At 28.8% G+C, this 24,565-nt stretch overlaps 1 protein-coding gene across 4 annotated transcripts in view; it reads right to left on the bottom strand.

Moving 5' to 3' along the window:
• LOC148234992 (dipeptidase 1-like) overlaps positions 1 to 24,565 on the bottom strand; it is a 239,457-nt gene that overhangs the window by 196,362 nt on the left and 18,530 nt on the right. For 3 of the 4 annotated variants that reach the window (XM_088186421.1, XM_088186420.1, XM_088186419.1), the window contains exon 3: positions 204 to 374. The exons of the other annotated variant lie outside the window; for it this stretch is intronic. In XM_088186421.1, coding sequence (XP_088042547.1) covers positions 204 to 251 — 48 coding nt within the window. In that variant the 5' untranslated portion in view covers positions 252 to 374. The remainder of the gene's footprint in view (positions 1 to 203; positions 375 to 24,565) is intronic. 4 annotated transcript variants of the gene reach the window in all.

Genomic DNA, 24,565 nt, shown 5'->3' with positions numbered 1-24,565 from the left:
TACGATAAAAATTAAATAATCTATATGGAATTCGAACCCACGACTTTTGTTTATTAGTCACTGATTTATTCTTACAATGCTAGTTTATTCGCTATTAATTTAAAATATCCACAAATATATTAATTTATTTATATTTATGTGAACATCTAATCATATGGGATGAAAATAATCGGGACAATAGTCTAAAAAAATATCTTTGTTACTTGATCTGATTTCCAAGTATATCCTGACAAATCCAGATGTTTCGTCATTGTCCTTATTGGTCCAACTCTCCAAGAATGTCTTCGCTCTGATCCTGCGCCGGGTCACTCCATTTGTTGGCTTCGCCTGCACTGGGATCTTTTGTCACATCGTCCAACCACCAAAGCTTTGATCTATACGGATATTTTTCTGTGAGATTTTTTATTGAAGCTTTTTTAATATGATTTTTGTTGGGTTTTTTTATTCACATAATCATTAAAATAAAATATAAATTTTGACGTACGTAATAATCTCCATCTGGTTTATGGCATTTTTTAATCTAATAGTTATTTCTTAACCTACATCTTTAAAGTAGCTTTGTAATTAGGATGCTACAGTATTTTATAAAAAAAGTTAAAAAAATATATTAATACTGTAACAAATACCATTGTTTTTCTGCATTAAGTGCAAAATTATAAATTATTAGACAAGAATACATGCCTTAAAAATAAAAGAAAAGTAAAGTAGATATTTAAGATTTTTATTTTGTGCTAAAATAACATCAAAAGCTTTGTCAATACTTAACACCTTTTAGTGCGTTTGTAATTTTATCTATATTTTTGGGTGATTTTTAACAATATATCACCATATAACTATATTATACGGTAATACTGGCATTAAAGATATTATAGAATATTGTAAGATCTAAGACAGGGGTCTCTAACAGTTTTAATCATTGGTCGCCATAAATTTTTCATAGACCGGCATACCACTATCCGTTATTAATTACAATAATGAAAAAAACTATTACTTAAATGGAATTTCATTATGCATATAATTTTTCGTAAATTGTATTAATACTATATCTTGCATTTTATTTTTTAAATGCGAAATAAAAGTTCTCCTGACATCACTTTAGTTGGAAATAATTAATTTACAATATAATGATATTTTAAAAGATATTTTACAAAAATTGTTACTATTGGATTTTTATGAAAATATTTCAAATGGCCGACTTCAAAAATTTGTTCAGGAAATCATTTTTAAATTTGGCACTACTTTTTCTAAAAATAAATATAGATTTAATTTGAGCGATTCCCATCTTAAATAACTTTGGATAATTATCATTATCAGCGGAAGAAAATTAACTATTAATTAATGAATTAACTATTCTCATTTAACGATATTTTTATTAAGCATATGTATATTTTTGATTTATATTATTTATTTATGTAAATATATTTTTTAGTAAATATCAGTTTTTAGTCAGTTGTAAGCGAGTTATATTTTTGGTAAATTTGTATTAGTGTTTTATTATTAATTTAAACTAAGTGAAGTTAAGAATAAAATAAAAGGGCCGCGGGTCGGATTCAATGTAAATCCGGCGGCAGGCTACGGGCCGGATTGTATGTACTCGAGGGACATAAGTTGGAGAGCCCTGTTCTAAGAATTACATATCGTAAAATCACTAATACAGTCTTAAAATTGAAAAAATATTTTTAAATATATAGAATTATATATAAATGTTAAATTATATTAAGATTGAAAAATACTTAATTCATTTTTTGAAATAAAAATTATTAAGCGAAGCTATGTTTAATGTTCCTTGTTAGAGTGTAAAAAAATATCACCCCCTAGTTTTTTGTATGCCAAATAACGATTAAATCAATATTTTTAAGTTATTGACATTACCAGAGGTGGCTTTTTATATTGTTTGATATTTATAAATTGAGTGTAATATAAATCAAATAAAACTCTTTTCCGAAATTATTTTTTATAATTAACAAACACAAATGAAGTTTAGATGAAAAGTTTATTTATATAAACAACTTTGATCTTTCATTTAAAATGTAATTTTAATTATTTTTGCTTAGATTCAATGATTATGAAAGGTGTATTAAAATTCGTGAGGTTACTAATTATTATTTAAATGATTAAGGTTTATACGCGTATTTAACATCAGATTTCTTTCATTCATACCTTTGAACTAATCGACCCTTCTTTAAAATGTTACCCTAATTGGCAATTAAACCCGCGTTGTATATTTGCGTCGACTTTCCGCCAACTAATCTACATTATCTCGGTTTATCGTATACGGAACGCGGTGAAATAATGTGATAGCCCCCGGCGAACTCGGCTTCCCCGTACAAGAATAACAATATTAATTTTATTAATTTATTACAAGCTTGATTATGATTCCAATTAAGATCCCTGTACTAAGGCGATTCGCGTTTAATATTTTATATGAAAACTTTAACGCGAGGCACTAACGCGCCAGCTTCTAATGCGGTTAAAGTTAAACGCGACTTGTATGTGAGTTTTTTTTCGCTAACTCACGCCAGAGCGGGTTAAAAATTCAATTTTAAACTTTTCGACTAAATTTACGATAACATTGATACTTTCACGCTTCGCCCAAGGAGTGTTGCAAAATATGAAAAAACTCGATTTAGTTTTGCATGTGTTAAGTCAAACTTTTCTTTACTTACATACTTCAATAAATATGATTAAGCAATCTATAAGAAATGTAATAATATACGAAAAAGTTTTTTGTTAAATAAGGATCAAGTCTCAAACAATCGTGAAAGAGACTATTTGGAAAACACCAGAAAGATACCTTAAAAAAATAAATAACTTGAAACGATCAATACGGAATTTGGCTTTGTTTAACTGTATATTCTGTAAGAACATATTTGAATAACAAAAGCTCAATGTAAGAACCTGTAATACTCAAAATGTTAATTGGCTTTATTTTCTCAATCTTTTAACTATTTTTATTTTAGGTAACGGTAAATAGTAGCAATCTTTAAGGTATCAGGTATTTTTCATTTAGAGTGCTTAATTTACTAAATATTGTAATTTAGCCACAAATGTTTCCGATGATTCTTTAATTATATTTACATCCAATTCACAAGTGTTAGTTCTTTTTTTTTAGTTTACAAATTATGATGTCAATCTCTTCTAAGGATACTGATTTAAATTCCCTAAATTTTACATTAAATGTTTCATTATTGTATTGTCCTATTTTATTGAATTGTTGTACTCTCAATGTTGTATGTAATATTTTTTTCTGCTATCATATGATGATATATAAATATATTTCTATAAATTTCCATATTTATTGTGTCATAATATCTCTGACTGTGACATTTTTTATTTCATCCATCGACTTTTTATATCATTTTTTTGCTATTCCTAATGCTTTGACTGCCATATTTTTACATTGATGGTATGATTTCCATTTTTCATTTAAAACTTTTTATTTTACTAGTTTTGTATTTATTAATAAAAATATTTTATATGATTCATCTTTTCTCTTTAAAGAATTTTTAATAATATCATTGAACCACGGTTTTGGGTTAAATTACATTGACTTTTTGTTTTACTATCCATAATATTTTTATAAATATTATTTCATATTATATCAACATTTATTTTATCTACATTCCAGTCACATTTTTGTAATTATATTCTTAATTTGGTAAAATCTATTTTCTTAATTATTTTATTATCGTTTTTTGCCGTAATTACATAATTTGCTTTTATCTACATAAATGATGAGAAATTGGAATTATTATTATGTACTTTACATTTTACTCTTTAACTATTGGTAAAAAATAAACCTATTAATTTGCTCGTGTTATTAGTTTTCCTTATATAATATTAATGTGAACACATTGTCGTAATCCAAATATATGTCCCTATTTGTCTATTTTTGAAGTACAAAAATCATCCATTTAAAATAGTATCAATTATTTAATTTAAACTCCATTCCGGAATATTGGGTTTTAAGATTTTGACTTAACCTAAACCTGCCTATTTCGTACTTAAAAATTAAATAAAAAATGTTATTGAGTAAAAAACGTGATAAGTTAAAAACAGGGATTTTTTATATTATTAAAAAATAATAATTGTATATTATTTTTAATATTGTATAATATAATATCATATCTTACTCTTAGGTAAAATATGCGTTTTAAAAAAATATAATTTAAATTATCAGCAAACACTTGATAATATAATTAATTTTATATTTAAGGTGTTCGATTTCTATCGTTGAATCAGTAGCATTTAAAACCATTACGAACTAAATTTATGAGCTCACGGTCGTGCGCAGTTAACCGCAAACCGAACCAAAAACCACACGAACAAAACTTGTTAAAACGAAAAAGGTTTTCACTCTTCGGTTGATTTTACTTTATATGTTAAACAAGCTTTTAATACACAAATATGTGAACTATAGTATTATTTATGGCAAATTGTCAATTTGATATTTTGGTTAAAAAAATAATTATATTTATTTATAAATATAATTATTAAATATAATAATTATATTTATAAATCAAATACTTTGTAATTACCATACAATATTTCCACTATTAATTTTATTTTCTTTTCAATATTAATCCTATTTAAGTACACATAAATTTAACAAAGTATCAAATTCAAACGCATCATATATATATATATATATCTATAATACGTATACTGTTCTAAAATAATTGTCCTGTTTATCGTACTAAGCTGACTAAAACACTGTGTGGATTACTACCCCCAGTGAGCCACAAAATTTGCCACGTCCAGGATGTTAAATTCGTATCTAAGATTAGAGATTTTTATAAAGTCAGTAATGTGTTAAAGTGCTTAATTTAGCCATGCATGAAATTAATTTCAGCAGTAAAAGCTCCTTACCAAAATATGTGCTTGATAAAGTCGTTGAAAGAATATGAAAATATTGACAAAATTATCTCAAAAGCAACGTTAAAAGTTTAGCCAGCATATATGGTATTTAAGTGACGAATTAGCTTTATTGTCACTATTTGACGAGGAGATTAGGCAAAAAAGAAAAAAAATGGTTTCGATTTGCACAAAACAATATTTCGAGTTTTGTGCATCAATACATACCATCAAATAAATAACTGAGAGAATAAATAACTCGATATACGATGAGGTTAATAATAAATTAGAAGTTGTTACTATTTACATATCCATTTTATTTACAAAATTATTTTTATTGCACACTAAAATTTGTCACGACGTATGGAATAAATATCTGATTTATTACAAACATAATTTATCAATCAAAAATTTAAAATAGCGTGTTCCATGTTCCTCAGTTTCATACGTTAGCAAGTAAATTAATGTCACCCGGGGGTCCATGGAGGCGGAGGCTCAAGGAGAGGTGCGAAGCCCCAATTTTTTTTCTTTGTCAATAATTCGGCACGGATTAACTTTATCTTAGAAAGGTAATATTTAACTAATGAATGTTTATGGGTAAATATAATAAATTTAGATTGTATGCGTATCGAATTTCAGAATATATTTGTCCTTTATAAGGGACACCCTAATGTACATATTTACATACATACGCCGCAGCGTGTGTTTTTGATTTTTATGTACACTGTCTTAATTATCTGGTCTTATCTCTATAGCCCTAACAAGTCTCAGTCTTATAAAAAGGTAATCGTATCGTAAACGAAGCGTATTCATATAAACTTAAATAAAATATGCTAGAGAGAAAAAAATTGGAAATATTTTTATATTATTCTATTTTTTATTTTTTTATCAGCCAAGTAAAAAGTCACTATACATTAAACATTTTATGATCATAGTGCTACAATTCACCGACGAAGCTCGTGAGTCATTTGACAAAGTTGAAATTCAACACTTAACAGAGTTGTAAATGTTTACGGGGCCTCATCATCATATAAAGCGGTTTGTTTCTTATTTTTTCGACTCCGCTGATAAAAATTAGAAGCGACTTGCAGGGGGCTTCTTATCGACGGCCCCATTGTGCGCGACTACGCCCTCGCCGCGAAGGGACAACGAGGCCCCACTATCATTAGGCACCGAATTTACGATTACGACCTCAAAGAAACTCATTACTTGGTCGTTCGTTTTCAACGGCGCTTTAATGTGGTCAAAGTGAGAACACCTCTGCGCCTTTCTAGGCAAAATTATTATAATAATCAACGGTGGACCTGGACGCTTTTTTACGATCTACACAAAAGCTAGTTTGACGTTTTACCGCTTTTTGATGCGTCTATGAATAAATTATTGTTGCGCTGTTAGCATTTGAGTGCAACCGTTTGCGATACAATATATGACTTCAAAAAAATAGTATGTATTTTTACTTTCAATATAATTTTAAATTTTTATTTTTTTTAATTTTCTGTAAATATATTTTCACAATTAAAAAAATATTTTTAATGGTGAAAGTATATTAACATATATTTCAAATATATCACTATTTAAAAAAAAATATTTTTAGTTCTTAAAATGCATTTTTTAAGCAAATACATGTAACATTGCTATCGACCTCCACTAAACTCCCAAAATTATTTCGATACGCTGCAATTTACCGACAATAACCGATATTACAGCGCAGGTAGTTCTATTGTTCATTATGAACATTGAATCGCTTATTTCTTTAACGTTTAGATCGATAGTTTATCATTTATAAAAAGGTGCTCTAAAGATATTCATTGCAAACTAATCTTAAAACAAATTGCTTTTAAAATACATTGTGGACCTTCACATCTTTCGTATGTTATTACTAATATTACTTTTTTATGTTTCCTATTTTTTTTTTGAAAGCTAAAATCTACAATTTTGATCAAAAAGTATTAAAAAATGATTAATTTCGATATGCCTATAATCGAATAACTATACGTTAGTTATTTTAAATGCTCTTCGATTATAATTAAGCAGTTATTATTTATTTTAAATTAATAAAATAATTTATTTTTATATGAACTATTAAATACCATATATGTAGTATAAAATAATACGTGCAATTCAGAACAATGGAAACGCTTTCACGTTTCAACTCTGAAATATTATACCTTGTGATTCACTTAACCACCCACAAATTATTAAATATGATGTCTGCTATAAAAGCATTATATAGAATTTATTGTATCTAATACGTGGCGTGGTAAAATTGTTAAGAAAAAATAAAAATATTTCAGAATTGTAAGAGATTTTATATTAAACTTTACATTTGAACTACGTTTTGCTTAAATAATACCATTACACAATGATAAATGTATTATACGCCCGAAGCATTGACGACAGCAATGAAATATCTTGTGAATAACGTTAGAGCTTTGCGAGGCGACGAATGGTGGTCGTTTAAAAAGCATTATTTATCATAAAATGTATAACAATGGAATTTCACGTGAATGAAGTGCATTTGCGCTCTTACGTTTTAGTATTCAAATAAAGAGGTAATGATATTAATAATTCAGAGTTATTATTGATATACACGCAATACTTAAAAGACAGAAGCACACGTAATTACTTCTATGTGACTTTGTAAAAGTAGTGTAAGATTGTTGCAAAGTATAATTAATCCTATATCGAAATGTATGTATATTTAACTACATTATAACGACAATGCACCGGCTCACACCGTAGCATGCTAGTTGGAATTTTGCATATAACTTTTGCTTTATTTTATTAGTAGAAAAACATTTTCTACAGTTTTACTTATTTATACTTTTAAAATGATCTCTGTATTTTACAAAAAATATTATAACATAAAAAAGTATTATGACAGCAAATATTCTTACAAATAACGTTTAATACAATTGCAGCAAAATTATTGGCGAAGGTTTCCATTGATTATTTTTTGTAGCACTAACGATATATTATGTAATATATTTCATCATAAGTGGTTTCTTCTGCTAACGAGCCGAGTTTTAATGCCACCGTCGTGTGATGTACGTTGCACGGTGTCAAGTGCTGGAGAATGTGGTTCAATTACAGGGGTTGTATTTGAAATGAAATGTGAAAGCGAGGGTGGATTTGCGCGTATAGCACTCGACGACTCGTTCCAGCAAATTATTATGCTAGAATATTGCAATGGAGATTGTTTATTAACAAATTATTACGAATAGCGCGAGTGGCGAGTGCATAAAATCAAGAACTTTAAGAAGCGTCAAAATGAACTTTGACTGCAAGGCGGGAGTTCGGATTAAGTTTGTAATGTCAAGCGCAAACTTATCAAAGGACGTATTATAACTTTAGGTACACATAAACGATATTTATATTATATGTACGAGGCCTGATCAAAAAGTTCACAAACTTACACAACAACCCATATCAAATCAAAAATTGACTTATACGACTATAGTCCTACATACATCTTTTCTAAAAAAAATATATGTTTTCATAAATTCAATTTTCTCAAAAATAATATGACTTTCGGAAAAGATCCAATATATAATGCTTAATCTTATAAATAGTTATTTATGGACAAAGCTTAAATACATCTCACTACAACTTCTGTACAACTGTTGGGCACTGTTCTTGAAATCTAAAGTAAAGTAAACTTTAGCCCTCCATAAATCAACTGGATTCTATAGATAGCTGGAAACAATAAAATAAATCTGGTGTAAAACACTCGTTGTAAAAATGTTCTGTATATAACATAATTACAAACCCTTTTCAGTTATGTTACTCGAATTTAGTGAATGTAAAGCTGTTTATATATAATATATTGACAACTGTTTATTGTCCGAGAAATTAAATTTATATCGTCATATTTCAGCATGATCCCATTTAATTCGAAGTGTATAAATATTGATATTTTACTTACATTAATCACAAAATATTAACTGGCCCAGGTTCGCTCTCGGGGGCCTTAGCGATAGATAAATAAAAATAGAAAAAATCGTAAAGCCAAATAATCGCTTTATCGCGTAATTATTTGAATATGTTGTATTCTCAGAAAATATAATTATTAATGCGTATAGCATACTAAAAACACTTTTTGAATTTTTAAACTACTGAGATTTAAACTACTGAGATTTTCATAAAAGCAGAACTTTCAGAGAGCTTCGGAAAATTGTCTATATTGCAAGCAGCTTAGAAACGTTATTTCTATTTAAGTCAACAATGAAGCGCGCAAAAAAGTTAAGAAAAAGCACTTTGCAAATTGCGACTATGGCTCAGAAAATCATTTTTCTTTTCGTAGTGCTCCTAATATTTTAATTGCTCATTCAATTTTTCTAGATGAGTCATTCCTTATCTCGCCTTGCAATTGTATTTCGTTATTAATTCCACAACGTAAAAATATTTCAAATAAAAGTTTATAAATGAGACTTGAATTAAATTTTCGCGATAATGTTATCACGTTATATCTTATAAGTTTTCAAATTGAGCTTCATAGACATTTTAGAGCACCATATTAATGCCTACTAATTAAGTTATATTTTCGTTAGTAGAAATATATATCTACTAGTGAAAATGTATTTGGACCTGACTAGTGAAAATATACTTTATCAAAAAATACACATTCACTGTAACATTTAAACATCGGATGTAGATTAATACTGATAAGTATGTATATAATATATATATATATATATATATATATATATATATATATATATATATATATATATAGATAAGTATGTATATAAATATATATATATATATATATATATATATATATATATATATATATATATATATATATATATATATATATAATTATATACATACTTATCAGTATTAATCTATATATATATATATATATATATATATATATATATATATATATATATATATATATTACTACATATAGAAAAGATAAAATAATATAATTGTTCTAGCACCTGCCAGATAATTTATATTTTCACTGCTAAAAATGTATATCAACTGATTATATGATTTTACTGAAATGGCTTATTTTAAATAATATTTTCGGGACAGATTCGAGACTGTTTTATCTAGATTTTTTTTTTAAGAATAAGCACATGAAACTAAGGGTATTATTTATTTATTTCGCTGCATTAAATCTAGTTGTCAAATTACCGATATCACAATCGATAAAAACATTGAATATATATAATTCAGCTGGTTTCTTTGCTTCTTTCTTAGGTATTCAGATCGAATACCTAAATTATCTGCTACTAATTTACATTTATTGAATATTTCCTCCTATGTCAAATATTTTTTAAATGTTCAAAAAGCAATAAGGTCAAAAATTTTTTGCAAACAAATTTTAACACAAACGGAGCCGCGTCAAAAAACTTCTATCTGTTCATTTGAATAATAATGTTTATTGTTAAAGTACTACCTAGAAAGCGGGTGCTTTTGAAGGCAATGTTCCTCTGCTTTTATTTCTTGTACACATTAGTATATAGGTACATCTCAATGATCTCAATGATTTTTCCAGAATCAGACCCGGGAATTTGCCCCCTCCCTCCCCCTGGGTATCACACAGCTTTAATAGCTAGTTGATTACGGAAAATAGCTAGTGAGTTTTTTCACCGCAAGCCAGTATAGTTTAACATAAAGTCTGCTTATTGTCCTCGCTAGAGACAGAATGCAGATAAAAAGGGAGTAAAATATTTATTAAGATTTGCGCTCTTTATTTCATATTATTATTAATTAATATTTTTATTTATTAAATATATATATATACAAACAGTAAAATTATCGGAAAATATAGTTACTGATCTATGCGGTAATTATTGTATACAAATATATTTTTCATTAATAACTAAAAAAATCCCTGAATACACGGTTTTACGCGTCCTTAAATCAACACCTCGCAGATAATTGTCGCATAATATAATTAATATATTTATGTTTATGTATATGATAGAACAAATTTACAATATTAGTAATAATCATATCATTAGCAGACGTGTCACAGACACCAGTGTGTCCGGACGCTAATTAGTAGGTATATTTGTGTTCGACTCCACGCTTTCGCGCAAAGACCGCCTGTTCAATCACATTAGATGAATTAAACGCAGTTAGACAGAACAAAACGTAACAAAGGGAGGTAATTAAACGAGATAATGAAGCCTGTTGTTGAATTTGGTTGTGGAGAATGAATGATTTACAATTTGTTTTGAAGCAACGCCGAGAGAATGATAAGGGCGGCGCTTTAAGCAGCGCCAAATTATTTTCATACGTATGTATATTCGTATACATAGTATAATAATTATTATAAATCCGCCAAAAGTAATTTCGCAACTTTCCAAAATCGGTCGTAACATCGTTATTAGCTCCTCGGTCTCGGGGTTCGGCGCGTTCCAGCTGAAAAATTACGAAGATTCATTAGAACAATTTTAATATAACAAAGGCCGAAGGCAATAACCGAGTCTTAGCACGGCATCAAATTAGTCTGGCGAGGGAAATCTATGCGTCTAAAACAGGGGGGCATATTTAATTAGAAGGCGGCAAATCTACCCGAACAACACAAACCGACGCGGAAGACAGCCTAGTGGGATTAATCTGCGAGCAGAAATGTCTCGGCCACATTGATTATCCCGAAAATGTACTTGAATTTGCATAATACAACCTGACGATAAAAATACACCACGCCTGTATTAATGCAGTCTCGCCCTCGAGTCTCATGTTTGTGCCAAATTGCCTTTTGCTTACGGTTGGTTACGTTATGTAAGTGTTCTAATATAATTTCCAATATATAATACATATGAGTGACGGTTGATAAATATAAATCAATACAACAAATTGACTGTATCGTAAAAAAATATATAAACTATTAGTACATGAGTAAGGAAACTGCGTTTTTTACCTCTCCATATTTTTTTTGATTTTGCTACAAAAATAAATTACACCTTAATCAATAAAAGATAAATTTAAGAAAAATAATATTTGTTTTAAATCAATTTATTTAACATTTCACTAGATTGTTTATTAAGCTAGTAGAATATAGATAGATTTTCACTTTAAAAAATAATGTACATTTTGAAGTGAACCAAATAGAATTTTTTTAATGCGCCCTTATTAGGATACTGGTTATGTAGTCACCAAGTTTTAATTATTGAAATATCTAAAAATATCTATAAAATCACATAGACTTAGTAGTAGAGTATTTTATTATAGGGGGAAAAGAGAATGGAGATTTACTTGCCATAATAAGCAATGCTGAATGGTGACCGTTTGTATAAGTCAGTGGTTTTTAAATGTTTAGCCATTTTATAATAACGGAACCCTTATCAAGATAATTTATTTTCACGAAACCCCTCCTACATTTTCTTATTCATTACATGTATTTTGCTACATTGTCTAACTATAGGAGGAATATTTATATAATATTAGAACAAGCATAAATATATCAAGTGATTTTTTTTCTTATAAATATAATACATAGTAGGTATATGTAATATTCTCAATGAACTTAATTAGCTCATTATTAAAGAATTTTTTCTCATTTATACACGACTAGCTCTATTTAAATTTATTCTTACAATATTAATCCGTGAGATTAGGATTTGTCAAGAATATCTAATCTGTGATGATTTATATCTCTCTAAAAAAATACTAGGCTTCATAATGGATTCGAAGCAAATCTTTCATGTATATTTCTGTGACTTATATATACCACAAATTTATTTTGCTGATCTTAATAACAATGCAGAAAAAATAACATATAATTTTTTAGCTTCTTTAAAAATATATTCATATTTATTCCCTGAGCAATTTTATTTTTTCTATTTTAAACAAAAAACCTTAATACTTAATATTAAGTTTAGCATTTTAAATGTCGAAGTCACCATAAGAAAAAATGTGCTTACAGCGTAATAAAACATATTTGCAACTTGCCTAGTAATTGTATTTTTAAGTTAGCATACTTAGCAATCAGAGATTCAAATGCATTACTAAATAAACAAAGTTTCTAAATCAGTGGAATTTGCTGTAAGTGCCAAATAGATTACAGATAATAACAAATCTGTTTCCACCCCCAAATTTTTGCATTAGTCTGTAAGTAGTAGTCGAGTGTAAGCTAAGTAAAAAACTTTTCATAAGAGCACCTAATAGCACATATGTTCCAAGAGGTTAATGACCCATAAGTACTGCTGAAAATATTACTCGTTGAAATGCACTTGTGCTAAAAAATACATTCTACCCTACGCACGTTACTATTGTTCTTTCAATTCATGGTTACCAATCGCCATAATTACCATCTAGACTGCTTTTCATAAAGGTGTATCCAAGAAGCGATGCAATTGTCCCGCAAACTTTCTCATTTGGAATTCGCTAGAACTGATTTAAACCAGCATTATAAAATATGTGACACTTGATCACAAAAGGCGAGAGACGCCACGGAATCACAGTAGCAAAGAGGAGCCATGAGACTGCATTGATACGACAAACATCAGTGGATAGATATCAGTCGACAATAATACAACTTGTTACGCCAGCGAAGACTCTTACTACCAAGACTTGCTATTTCATATCTACCAACCGATAGCGGCATCTATATATGTGTTAATTTATATACGTGATTTAACACTTAAAACTTTTATTAACTTCTATCAGAAGCTTCCACCTGGAACTTTCGTCTCATAGTTCCGATTTTGGTCATACGAGAGCTTATCTAGACTTGTATCAAGCGAAACTACGCAGAACAACGATCTAAACTGGTTTTAACTAAGTTTAGTCTGTTTTACGAAGACCACTGGAATACATTCTAATATCAAGATATTTTATTTAAATTTTTTTAATTAATTTAACCGGTAATGTTTGACTTAAACATTTTGCAATTTAATAACCAATTATAATCAACAGCACTTAAGTCAATAATAAAAAAATTCTCTTGTTTTTACTATCTCGAATGATATTTAAAAAATCTTAAAATAAAACAGCTAGCTTTTTTCAATATACCCGAATAACTAGTGCCGCTCTAAAATGCAAGCTAATGATCCATTTCTTTTTAACAAAAAAAAAATTTACGCTTTTGAAAAACATTTGTGAATATAATATTAATCGGTGTCTACTATGACCAAAATTCACAGAATTCGTTCGTTGAACGGAACGAGATGTTGGGAAATCCCACCCTTTATTATCTCAAAAACAGGTGTACGTCGCAAACTTTTGTGAAGTTAGTGTTACGCTTTTGTATTTGTTGTTTTAAGATGCAAAGATTTAATTGTAGTCGATTTAATAATCTGAGTGTGATTAAATTATTTCTAGTAATTTAATTAATATACAAATCCGATACAGATCTTAATGTATATCAAATTCGTTGTATGTACAAAAAGTTCGTTAAAATTATGTATTTAAAATATTCCATCAATTATTTCAATCACAGCTGATCTTAATTCTGATGATTTTAAAAAGCTGAAATGACGTCTCTGATCAAACAGTATGTAATTTTAAATTTAGCATTTTTGTTTTCAGTCAGGAATTCGCACAGCATATTTTAGAAAAATTAACAATTTTAACGATTATGAAAGTAATTTATGATTAATTAAAATAATTATTAATAATCAATAATTATATTTTACAGCCAATTAATTGTTTTTTTACACTAATTGGTTAAATAAAAAAATACTTGTAAAACCGAGAAAAAAATTACGAATATATTCGAATATTCAAATACTTCACCCATTTTTTTTTTCAATATCTTAATAGTTAAAAACTACGAATAGTTTATAGCTCTAATCGAAACTCATTTGAATGCACAGCACATTTTTTGCAATTCTACATATAAATTTCCATAAACCCTACAAAAATCTATTTTTAAGGGTAAATATAACAAAATTTCTCAGCACGTGCAGCTTAAATTTGTTTAAGGCCGAGTCGGGCCCGCGGGCCGTCTGTTTCCTATTTGCGTATGAAGAGCTGTATATATTTATTTTAAGGAAATGATATTGTCTATAGAATGCTTACAGTGCAAATATAATATTATCTGAAAAAAATTATATGCCATTTAAAATTAGAATATATTACAATAATATATATAGTAAGCAGCGTATCGATTTTTAATAAAAAAATAAGCCTATTAAAATAGGTCATACAATGTCCTTTAAAATATGTTTCCTTAGTGTTTTTTAGCAGGAATTATTTTTCTCAAGAACTAGAATATACGTCATTGTATTTGTTCACGCAAATTTCTTGCGTTCTGGTATTTCTCAAACACATGATGCGTTAAATGAAATTTAAAAAAATATTATACAAACAATTTTTTATTGCCTCTTTTTCTTATACTCCTTCATATATTATATATATTTTAAGTACTTATTTTAAATCGCTCCCTTGCCGCTAAGCATCGTGAGCATAATATATTATAAAATATAATTTATATCAAGTATTATACTAATATTTTATAAAATCACCGACATTTGTATCTATTTCGGAGGTGAATTTTCAGCCCCGTGAGCCACATTCAACTTTTAGTTTTAATCGCGGGCCAAATTAGCTACTTTACATTAACCTTTGGCAGTACCCGGAATCTTGGAGAAAGGAAATTAAATATTTCTATACCGGTCGATCCAAGTCGAAAGGTTAAAAATAGATAATTCCCGTACAAAATCTCTTCGTGAGCTGTAGTATAGCTTACTTATTCTTATCTTAATTTATTATAATATAAATAAACCCTAACCTAACTACATATTTGATAAAATTATACATTAGATTCCTGCAAAATATTTCAAGTATAAATTATTAATATAAATGCCAAAGCTAGCTGCATAAATTATTCTCTAATAAAAAAACACTCGCACTATTAATTCCATGTCTTTACGCCAGACATATATTTTTACTGACATTGCAACACATATTTGTCGCATTAAAATAAGTTAAAACAACCCTTAATTTATTTGTGCTCCTCAAATTTACTAAAATCTTAGTGGGTTTCAGAATTCTAGAATGCAACACACGATAATAGAACACCAATTATGCATATTTTTTCCGAAAGTGCGACGCAAATAACGAAACAATGGCCACCTAAATCATCATCACTAAAAAAAATTAGCTTCATTTTCCCTATTGCAAAACTTATACAATCTCAAGCAAAGCTCACTAATAAATATCGCTGAAAAAGTTTACTATGATTTTAGTTTACCCAAAACCGTGTGTATTGAGAAAATAATCGAGGGAACGTTGGTCTCCTTTCATTTCTGCCTCGGATCTTTACTTATATTCAGAACTTCCACTTCGCTTCTTAATTGTTATATGAGCTCAACCCGAACTTGTTCAAGCTGAGTAAATGCTGAATCGACACAAATCAAAAAAAGTAGCCACTTTCATTTCAATTTGGTCCAGCCACGCAGTAACTTTAAATCTGGGGTATGACTTGACGGCAACCATGCCGAGAACTGTTTTACTCGAGAAAAATTCCAAATCAAAAATTCTCATTAATAAAAAATATTTTATAAAATTTTTTGATAAATTGAAATATGTAAAATTAAATTTGTACGAATATTTTTAAGAAGTTCACAACCACTGCCTTTTTTATAACGCTGCATAGGTGGGTTTATGTCAAATATGCATACTTCTTGGAAGGTTTTAATAGGGGTCTGGAAATGACAAAATTTTATTTACATTTTTTAACACTCGCATTCGCCTTATTTTTGCTTAAGCAATAAAATAAGATACTCAGATAAGAAATCTTACGAGAGGTGTTCGTGCCAGATGTTTGAAAATATGTATACTTTTTCGGAAGATCAGAAGTAGTTGAATGACTAGCATTTTTTGCGATTTTCTATTACTCTAACCGGCCGGGGTTTTATCTTTGCTTTGGTGATCTAAGCACCCGCTCCAATAAGAATATATTACGCATGAGAATCGTTTTTAGAGAATCATTTTTTTTTTCGATAACCCAAAAGGGTTTTTAATATTATTTTTATAAAGTAGCAACAGCTGTTATTGACAATTGTCCCACGATTATTATTGACAGCTGAAGAGGCCTTAAAATTTTTGTTAAAACAATCGGAGAATATCAATTCTGAGCTAAGCTCGAAATTTTAACATGCAATTAAAGAAAAATTATACAATCAAATAAACCAGACATTGATGTCATTAATTAAATATTTGTCAAAAAAATATTGACTTCTTTAGTTATTCTTCAATGGCAGAAATATGTAAAATAGGGAAAGAAATTATTTGCAGACTATTTAATGGATCGACGAATTCTAAGGACCCTCGCGAATCCATTAAATCATTATAATCTATTGAAGAAATTAAAAAATTATCATTGCCGCAACCTAATATCTTTCAGCCTACATAAAGTAGTGTAAGAAAACCAACATCTCACAGATTACTAGAGAAAGTTACAGTGCCTATTTGTAGCCTTGTTGTTGATTAAACTAATATTTTTTCACGGCCGAAATATTTTTAACAAAAAAAAAAAAGAACGAGGATATTTGATTCTACTTTAAATGGCATAACTTTTTTTAAAGGATTATTTTAGGAATAATATGTAACAATGTATCTGCAATACTTTACTGTGTTACATACACTTTTTCATTGATTAAAATTTCTCGAGAAATTTGAGAAATGAAATCAAGAATTCTCATCGAGAAATCAGAATACCTAGCGAGAACAGATCCACTTATTGCACAAATCGTACGGCTATATAACTCTTATAACTTGAAATAGTTTAATAAACTAAGATCTCATATAATTAATAATATTCAATATTAAAAGCGTCTACAAAAATATATTTATTAAGATAAGGAATTACTGACGGTGATGCCGATGTAAAAGACAGTTCGAGTAATGTATGAATGATACAAAATATTTCTGATATATTTTAATGACATTTTCATTTCCGAATAACAAAATTCGTGGAAGTCTCGTGTGAAACATTGTGTATGAGTAAATTTCATTTTCATTCAAAATTATACGCATATGAGTCAACCGACTTTACCATAGAATTTCCCGAACAGATTTTTCGTACATATGCCTACATAATTCAGTGACTTTAATCATGCGTAAATCTTTTGTCTTAACGCTGTTGCGACCAATCGAGTGAGAAATTTTACTGAAAATAATGAGAAAAGCTTCTTTCCGCTCAAAGCTCGTGTACGTCGTTTGTTTTGTGCGCCTTTATCAAACGTTAAATATACACGCGTACGTTCAGCATGTAATATGTGTTTACAATAGATTTTCTTTAATATCCTGCAAAACGCGATAAAGTATCACATTACCGCGCGAGAGAATTGTACAAAGAGATTATTACATTACAGCATCGAAGTACATAATAATACGTTTCGGTCATAAAAGCTGTGATATGAAAAATATCATACGTATCCATCGCTGAGTAGAAACGTACGTACATAAAAGGGTTTTGTGTCCCTTTGTCATACGACATATACACACGTATGGCAAAAGCACACAATCGTTGCCGCCGACGGATAGAGGTTCGCCAGTTCGCAGGGCAGCGATATTAAAGTGGTCACAAAGACTCGTTGCTATCTTCTCTTGTCTTAGATGCGATGTTTGTCATCTTTCAGACGAAGCTCGCAAGATGTTGACAGCGGAGCTCTTTGTATTGAAAACATGTGTGGGTGTATCACTTATGCATGTATGGACGATTCGAGAGTAACTCTTAAGTGACGTTGCGGTTAAATAGTAATGTAATTTACAAAGCGTTTACAATGTCTTACAAACGACTGAATAAATATAACACATGTAGCATGTTTTACTTCAAAAGTTGAGTACCCGCTTATAGTTGTTAACAGCGTGCTGAAATTACATCGATTCTGCTAAATTTCTCGATAATATTAATCACAAATTAAGTATATTTAAATAAAAAGGTAAATTCTAGTTGTAATCGTAAACCCTTCAGCCATAGGATGAAAGAATTCTTACAATAAGGAAACGTTCACAATATCATTTTCGAAGTTATTAAGCATTATTTTGTTCTGATTTTTCAACATTCTCGATTGTTATTATGTCATTTAATTTGAATAAGTCATTAGGTCATTTAATTTTTTAATCAAAACAGATCCTTGAATGACTTTAAACACATATTGGTCATATTAAACAGTTATGTGTTTGTGGTTTTGCGATTTTCCGGATCTGAACAATACCACATGATTATAGGCATGTGTGTATATATTTACTATAATACATACTACATTTTGCAACTGCAGGAATATATTAAATAGGATATAAATTATATTGAATTTCAATTAAGTAGCGTAACTGGGTATTTTTGCGCTTGCGGTAATAAATCAAAATGTTTAATTTATGTAATTTCTAAATTAAACATTTAGAATACATTTTTTATTTTTTACATCAAATACTATTTTTTTTAATTTATATGCATTATTTGATTTTTTTTAAATTTAAAGTTGAAAACAATAAATTTGATTTTTTGTGATTTTAATGCACAAAAATTCTTTTGCGATATTTTAATTAGTTGAGAACGTCTCAATAATATAAATTAAATGTACTAACACAAATCGTTATTTTAATATTTATTAAAAATTATATGTATTGTATAATTATATTTATTTTAAGTACTACATATAGACTTTTGGGGCTTTATTTGTATTTATATAAACTGTAATACAATAAAAAATTTACAGTCACACTACAAATTTCTATAGCTTTATTTGTATATTTAACTACGTGACACAGTTATTTCCAATATAATATTAGTTTTTCTAGCGCTACAATTCTTTATTTTTCAGATAAAAATGTAATTGTTTTCTAAATTTTACTCAAAATATTTATTAACACTTTATTATTAAATGTATGTTAAGCTTTTTTTTGGAGACTGTATTTTAAATTAAAGGTGTGATATACTACATATACAAATCACCCAAATAAAATGCTTGTGATAAATAATTTTAGGTAATTAGTTATATTTTTTTACAAAAATATGGTGTGTATACACTTTGTAAATTATGTTGAATTTTTATTAGACTAAAAATAACGAATTTTTTTTATCCATCCTTTGAGGTGTATATTATCAAAATTTATGGTAGGAGTGGTAGTGAAATCATTTAAATACATCTAATAAATATTAGACGCATATGGGATGAATTTTTATAAATATTATCGGGGAATAGCTGAGAAAAGAAAAAACTTAATCTTGTGCCAAATATAATATTTGTAAAAATTAATCGTTTTATTCGAGAATTTGTAACGTTATGTTTAGCAATACTTTGAAATTGTTGTAAATTAAAAATATATACTAACTTAAAAATATTTTGTTAAAAATAATTTCTTTTAGTGGTTTAATGTTTTTACTGCTGTAATATATTTATTCTTAATTTAAATAATATTATGAACTAGATATTTGTTGTTGACGACTTTATCACATTTAATACACAATATATGTAGTGTAATAATAACATATTCTTTAACCCTTAAATGCATGGTGTTGCAAATCTGCAACAGTTTATTTAAGCGCTTATATCTCAGTATACGTTCAATAAAGGAACTCTATTGCATAGTGTTACATATGTGTAACAAACGCCGAGACATTGCGTTTTCAAATTATTCCGAAAAATGTCTCTGTACGCGTGACAATGCCATTTTAAAAAATATTCATTGGGTGTAGATGTGTCACGTTTTTATGAATTTCAACATTTGTTTTCATTAGTGCTAGTGGATATAAAACGAAATAAAATTAATTTTTATATTCCAAAAAAATTAGTCTACCATTGTTTATTTACTTTTGATTTCTCTTTTTTGTAATAGTTGCATAAAATAAACAAAACATGCAGTTGTAGACACTGGCCCATATTGACTAAGAGGAACAGATGCAAAATGCCGAAATACACAAACAATGTGTGAAAAGTGTGGTGTGGTCTTATGTTTTAGTAAGAAGAAAAATTGCTTAAAGATTTCCACTTGTAAATATTTTTGTATGTTTTTAATTTTAATATATTTGGTCACGTTCTGGATGATGTTGCATACTATCCACAAATAAGCCTAAATATTTTTTTATTTATTTTTGTCGTCATTTTTAGCTTAATTTTAGTATAAAATTTTTTATTTTTGAATTTGAATTTGGAAAAATCATGCATTTAAGGGTTAAATAAGTAAAAGAAATTATAAGAAACTAATTATGTTTAAGCTAGTTTTTATTTTTATTTTAAAAGAATTTTAAAGTATTGCTAAACATAACGTTTCAAGTTTTCGAATATAAAATTTTTTTTTATTTTATTTTGCTTCTTATAAAAAATATTTATGTTCTTAGAAAAATATTTATGTTCTTAGAAAAAATATTTAAACAGATTATAATAGTTTTCTTGTATCAAAAATTTAAATTTAAGTTTTTTTTCTTCTTAAGCGTTAATTGACTGTGTCAGTTCTGCGTCCAACATTTATTAGATGTATTTACATGCTTCCACTTCTACTCCTACTACAAATTATATAAATATACACCTCACAGGATAGATTAAAAAATTTTCGTTATTATTTTTTATATAATTTCAGCTAGTTTTATTAAAATCCTATATAAATCAATGTTAGAAATCGTCATTTGTATAATGTTGCTTGATGAATTAACCACCGAAAGTAATTGCATTCTAGAGTTTTATTGCACAGGATAACCTAAAATCAGGAATCGTTTCAGTCTTTTACAAGATATCTAAAAATACACTTTTACGAGACTCTCGTAAAAATCACGCATCCAACCTTTAAAATCATAAATATTTAACTAGACGGTCAATATTTTCACGCCTGAACAATAAATTTATTATTATTTAAACACATTGTTAAAAAAAATATCTTTAGTCTATATAGTCATTAATACGCAATAGTCCAAAAACCTATTAGAGTTTTTGAAAACACATAAAAATTCTTAAATACATAAAAATGCCAAGCTGCTGTGCAAACTATTTCTCAAAAATAAATGCATTTATTGTAAATTCTATCTAACATTTTTTTTAAACAAAGCTTGTTAAGATGTGCGCTACAGCGATTTTTAATAAAAACGTTTAAATGCAATTGTTATCATAAATAATACTACTAGATATTTTACCAAAATATAGTACACCTTTTAATTTATATCGACGATGAAGTGTATTGTTATTAAATGATATGCAATGCTAAAATATATGCAATAAAATTGTGGCATTATTTATGTAAAAGTTTAATCTTTAGAAAACAATGAGGTTTATTTATGTAGTATATAAACAACATACTACATCTAATTAAAATTTCACATTCGGAATCAGGTGTTTTTCTCAATTCGAATATGCGCATTTAAAGCCGCGGGGCTTTGCGCGAACGAATGCATTTTTAATCCGCGGTTAACTACAATTTATGACCACACTCTATCCCAGCTTTGCATCGTGCAATCAAAACCAATTTAATTATAAATGAACTATTCGCACGATTCCGTTTGGTGCACGCGTCGGATTTTAACTGTACCATAAAAACGGATTCTTTACTGCGCCGCGTCCCCTTGTATAACGGACCTTTAAACGCAAATATACGCATATGTATAAATATAAAATACACAAAATATTCGAGTACATAAAATAATAACACGCGGTTTCATATTCGGGGTAAAAAATGAGTATTAAACAATACAAAACGGTCGAGCAAGGTGCTAAACAAGGGCGGTACATAATCGAATTTCGCTCCGAATTAAGCTTTCGCGTATTTCGTTTGCGAAAACAATTTTTACCGCGCTCGTGTAATATTTAAGCGAATTTATTTTACGTCTGGAAGCTGCCTTTCCTGGCCTCGGAGACCTTATGGCCCAATTATGCGCTACAGGGCCACAACATTGGAAAAATGCACTTTACCGCCGAGCGTCCGGTGCTATTCGCAAAAATAATACAACACAATTCCTATTGTTTTAATAAATAATTAAAATTTATATAAAATACGTTTTACCGATTGTACATGACAGTTCAGGTAAAATTCTGTTTATGGTATAAGTCCATGGCTAGTCATTAACGTGTGGTATATATCGTACTGCCAATGGACGATCCCAGTAGTAAATGGTAGATGCCGTAGTAGTTCAATCTCGTAAAAGCAGCAAACGAATATTAAATACTATCGTGAATTGCATGTTACATATACATACATATAAAAAGTAATCCAACTTCAGTTTCCGAACACACACAAATTTAAGGATTTTGATTTCGGGTGGTATCTAGATTATAACTTTCCGGATGTTGGTTTTTAGCTGCTCCAACGATTTGTATTTGTTGGCATGGACACGACTCTTAGCGTAACTCCACAAAAAAATCCAACGGCGTAAAATGTCAAGATCTTGGCGGCCAATTAACGTCACCAAAATGTGAAATAATACGCCGTCTTGTTAAAACCATGTGTCTTCCACATCAATATCTTTGATTACGTGTCAAAAATCATTGATTATCATGTGCCCATAGCGCTCACCATTGACTGTTACAGTCCGACCTTCATTGTTTTCAAAAAAGAAAGACTCAATGACGCTGCCTGACCACAATATGCACCACAACAGGCACCTTTTTGGGCGTGTAATAATCTCTCGCAAATCACATGAAGATTTTTTTCGCACTATATGCCGCAATTTTGCTTATTAACATACCCAGAGAGGTAGTAACGTACCTCATCAGAGAAGATTTTGCTTGAAAAATCAGCACGTAAACTGCATAAATTCTTCGCTGCCCATGGTATCTGCGTTTCAGTTCTTGTGTTACCTGAATTTTATACGGGCGTAGGTGCAAGTCCAGATGGAAAATGGTCCAAAGAGAACCATAAGAATAGGCCAAAAAATGCGAACGCCACACTTTCACTTATAGCAGCAATATTCTCGGCTGAACGGATGCTACGATATTTCATTAGGTTTTACGCTATCCATAGCGTCTTAAACTAGTAACTCTGAGGTTTCGGGTTCGAGCCCGGCAGCGGCACTCAAATTTTTATTTATAAAAAATACGCCATTAATAAAAAAAACGGCTGCAGCTGCAGTGACATCTATTGCTTATAAATTATATTACACATAATAATTTATAATTATTAATACAGATGTCACTGATTCCCAGACTTTCAGTCTCGTGATTAATAATTAGAAATTAATTTAATCTGAATGACTTACTCAGTTGGAACAGATTTGTCATGTTACAACGGAATATTTAATAATAAAAAAAATACGTTACGAATTTTTTTCTCAGTAACATGATGAAATTTACCATAATCTTTGATTAAATTTTAATACACAGTTCTTACAGAATTGTTATTTCTGCAGAACAATTGAACAATTTGAACGCGTTGAGCGGTGCTTCAGTGAACACGCGTGATTATTGACAGCTGTCTGATTTACAGTACATAATAAACTCGAATTGGATCAACCTGTATTATCGTAGTATTATGTTTCATGCTTTTCTTACACACAAATAAATTTACTTAAATTTATAAATTTCGTATGTACTTACACACTAAATTTATTTAAAACTTATTGCGATCTAAATAATTTTTGGCTTTAAAATAGCTAATGCACTTTTATCCCTTGCAAAGAAATGTCGTTTAAGTGGCTTGCCTGGAAAAAATGAGGAACAGCAGAAAACCACTGAAAGCAATTAATACAAGGCAAATAACAAATGTATTTGCACGGCTTAAAATCAACCATTATGCAAATGCCTGTCAAATACTATCTCTGAGAAATATTAGGAAGTGAAACAAATTTCATTGATGCAGAACTTATGCAACTCTGCAC

Source organism: Plectrocnemia conspersa, unplaced genomic scaffold, assembly GCF_051122295.1.
Source record: "Plectrocnemia conspersa isolate PC_06_02 unplaced genomic scaffold, ASM5112229v1 ptg000005l, whole genome shotgun sequence".
NCBI lineage: Eukaryota > Metazoa > Arthropoda > Insecta > Trichoptera > Polycentropodidae > Plectrocnemia > Plectrocnemia conspersa.
This window is presented reverse-complemented; position numbering and strand designations above follow the sequence as displayed.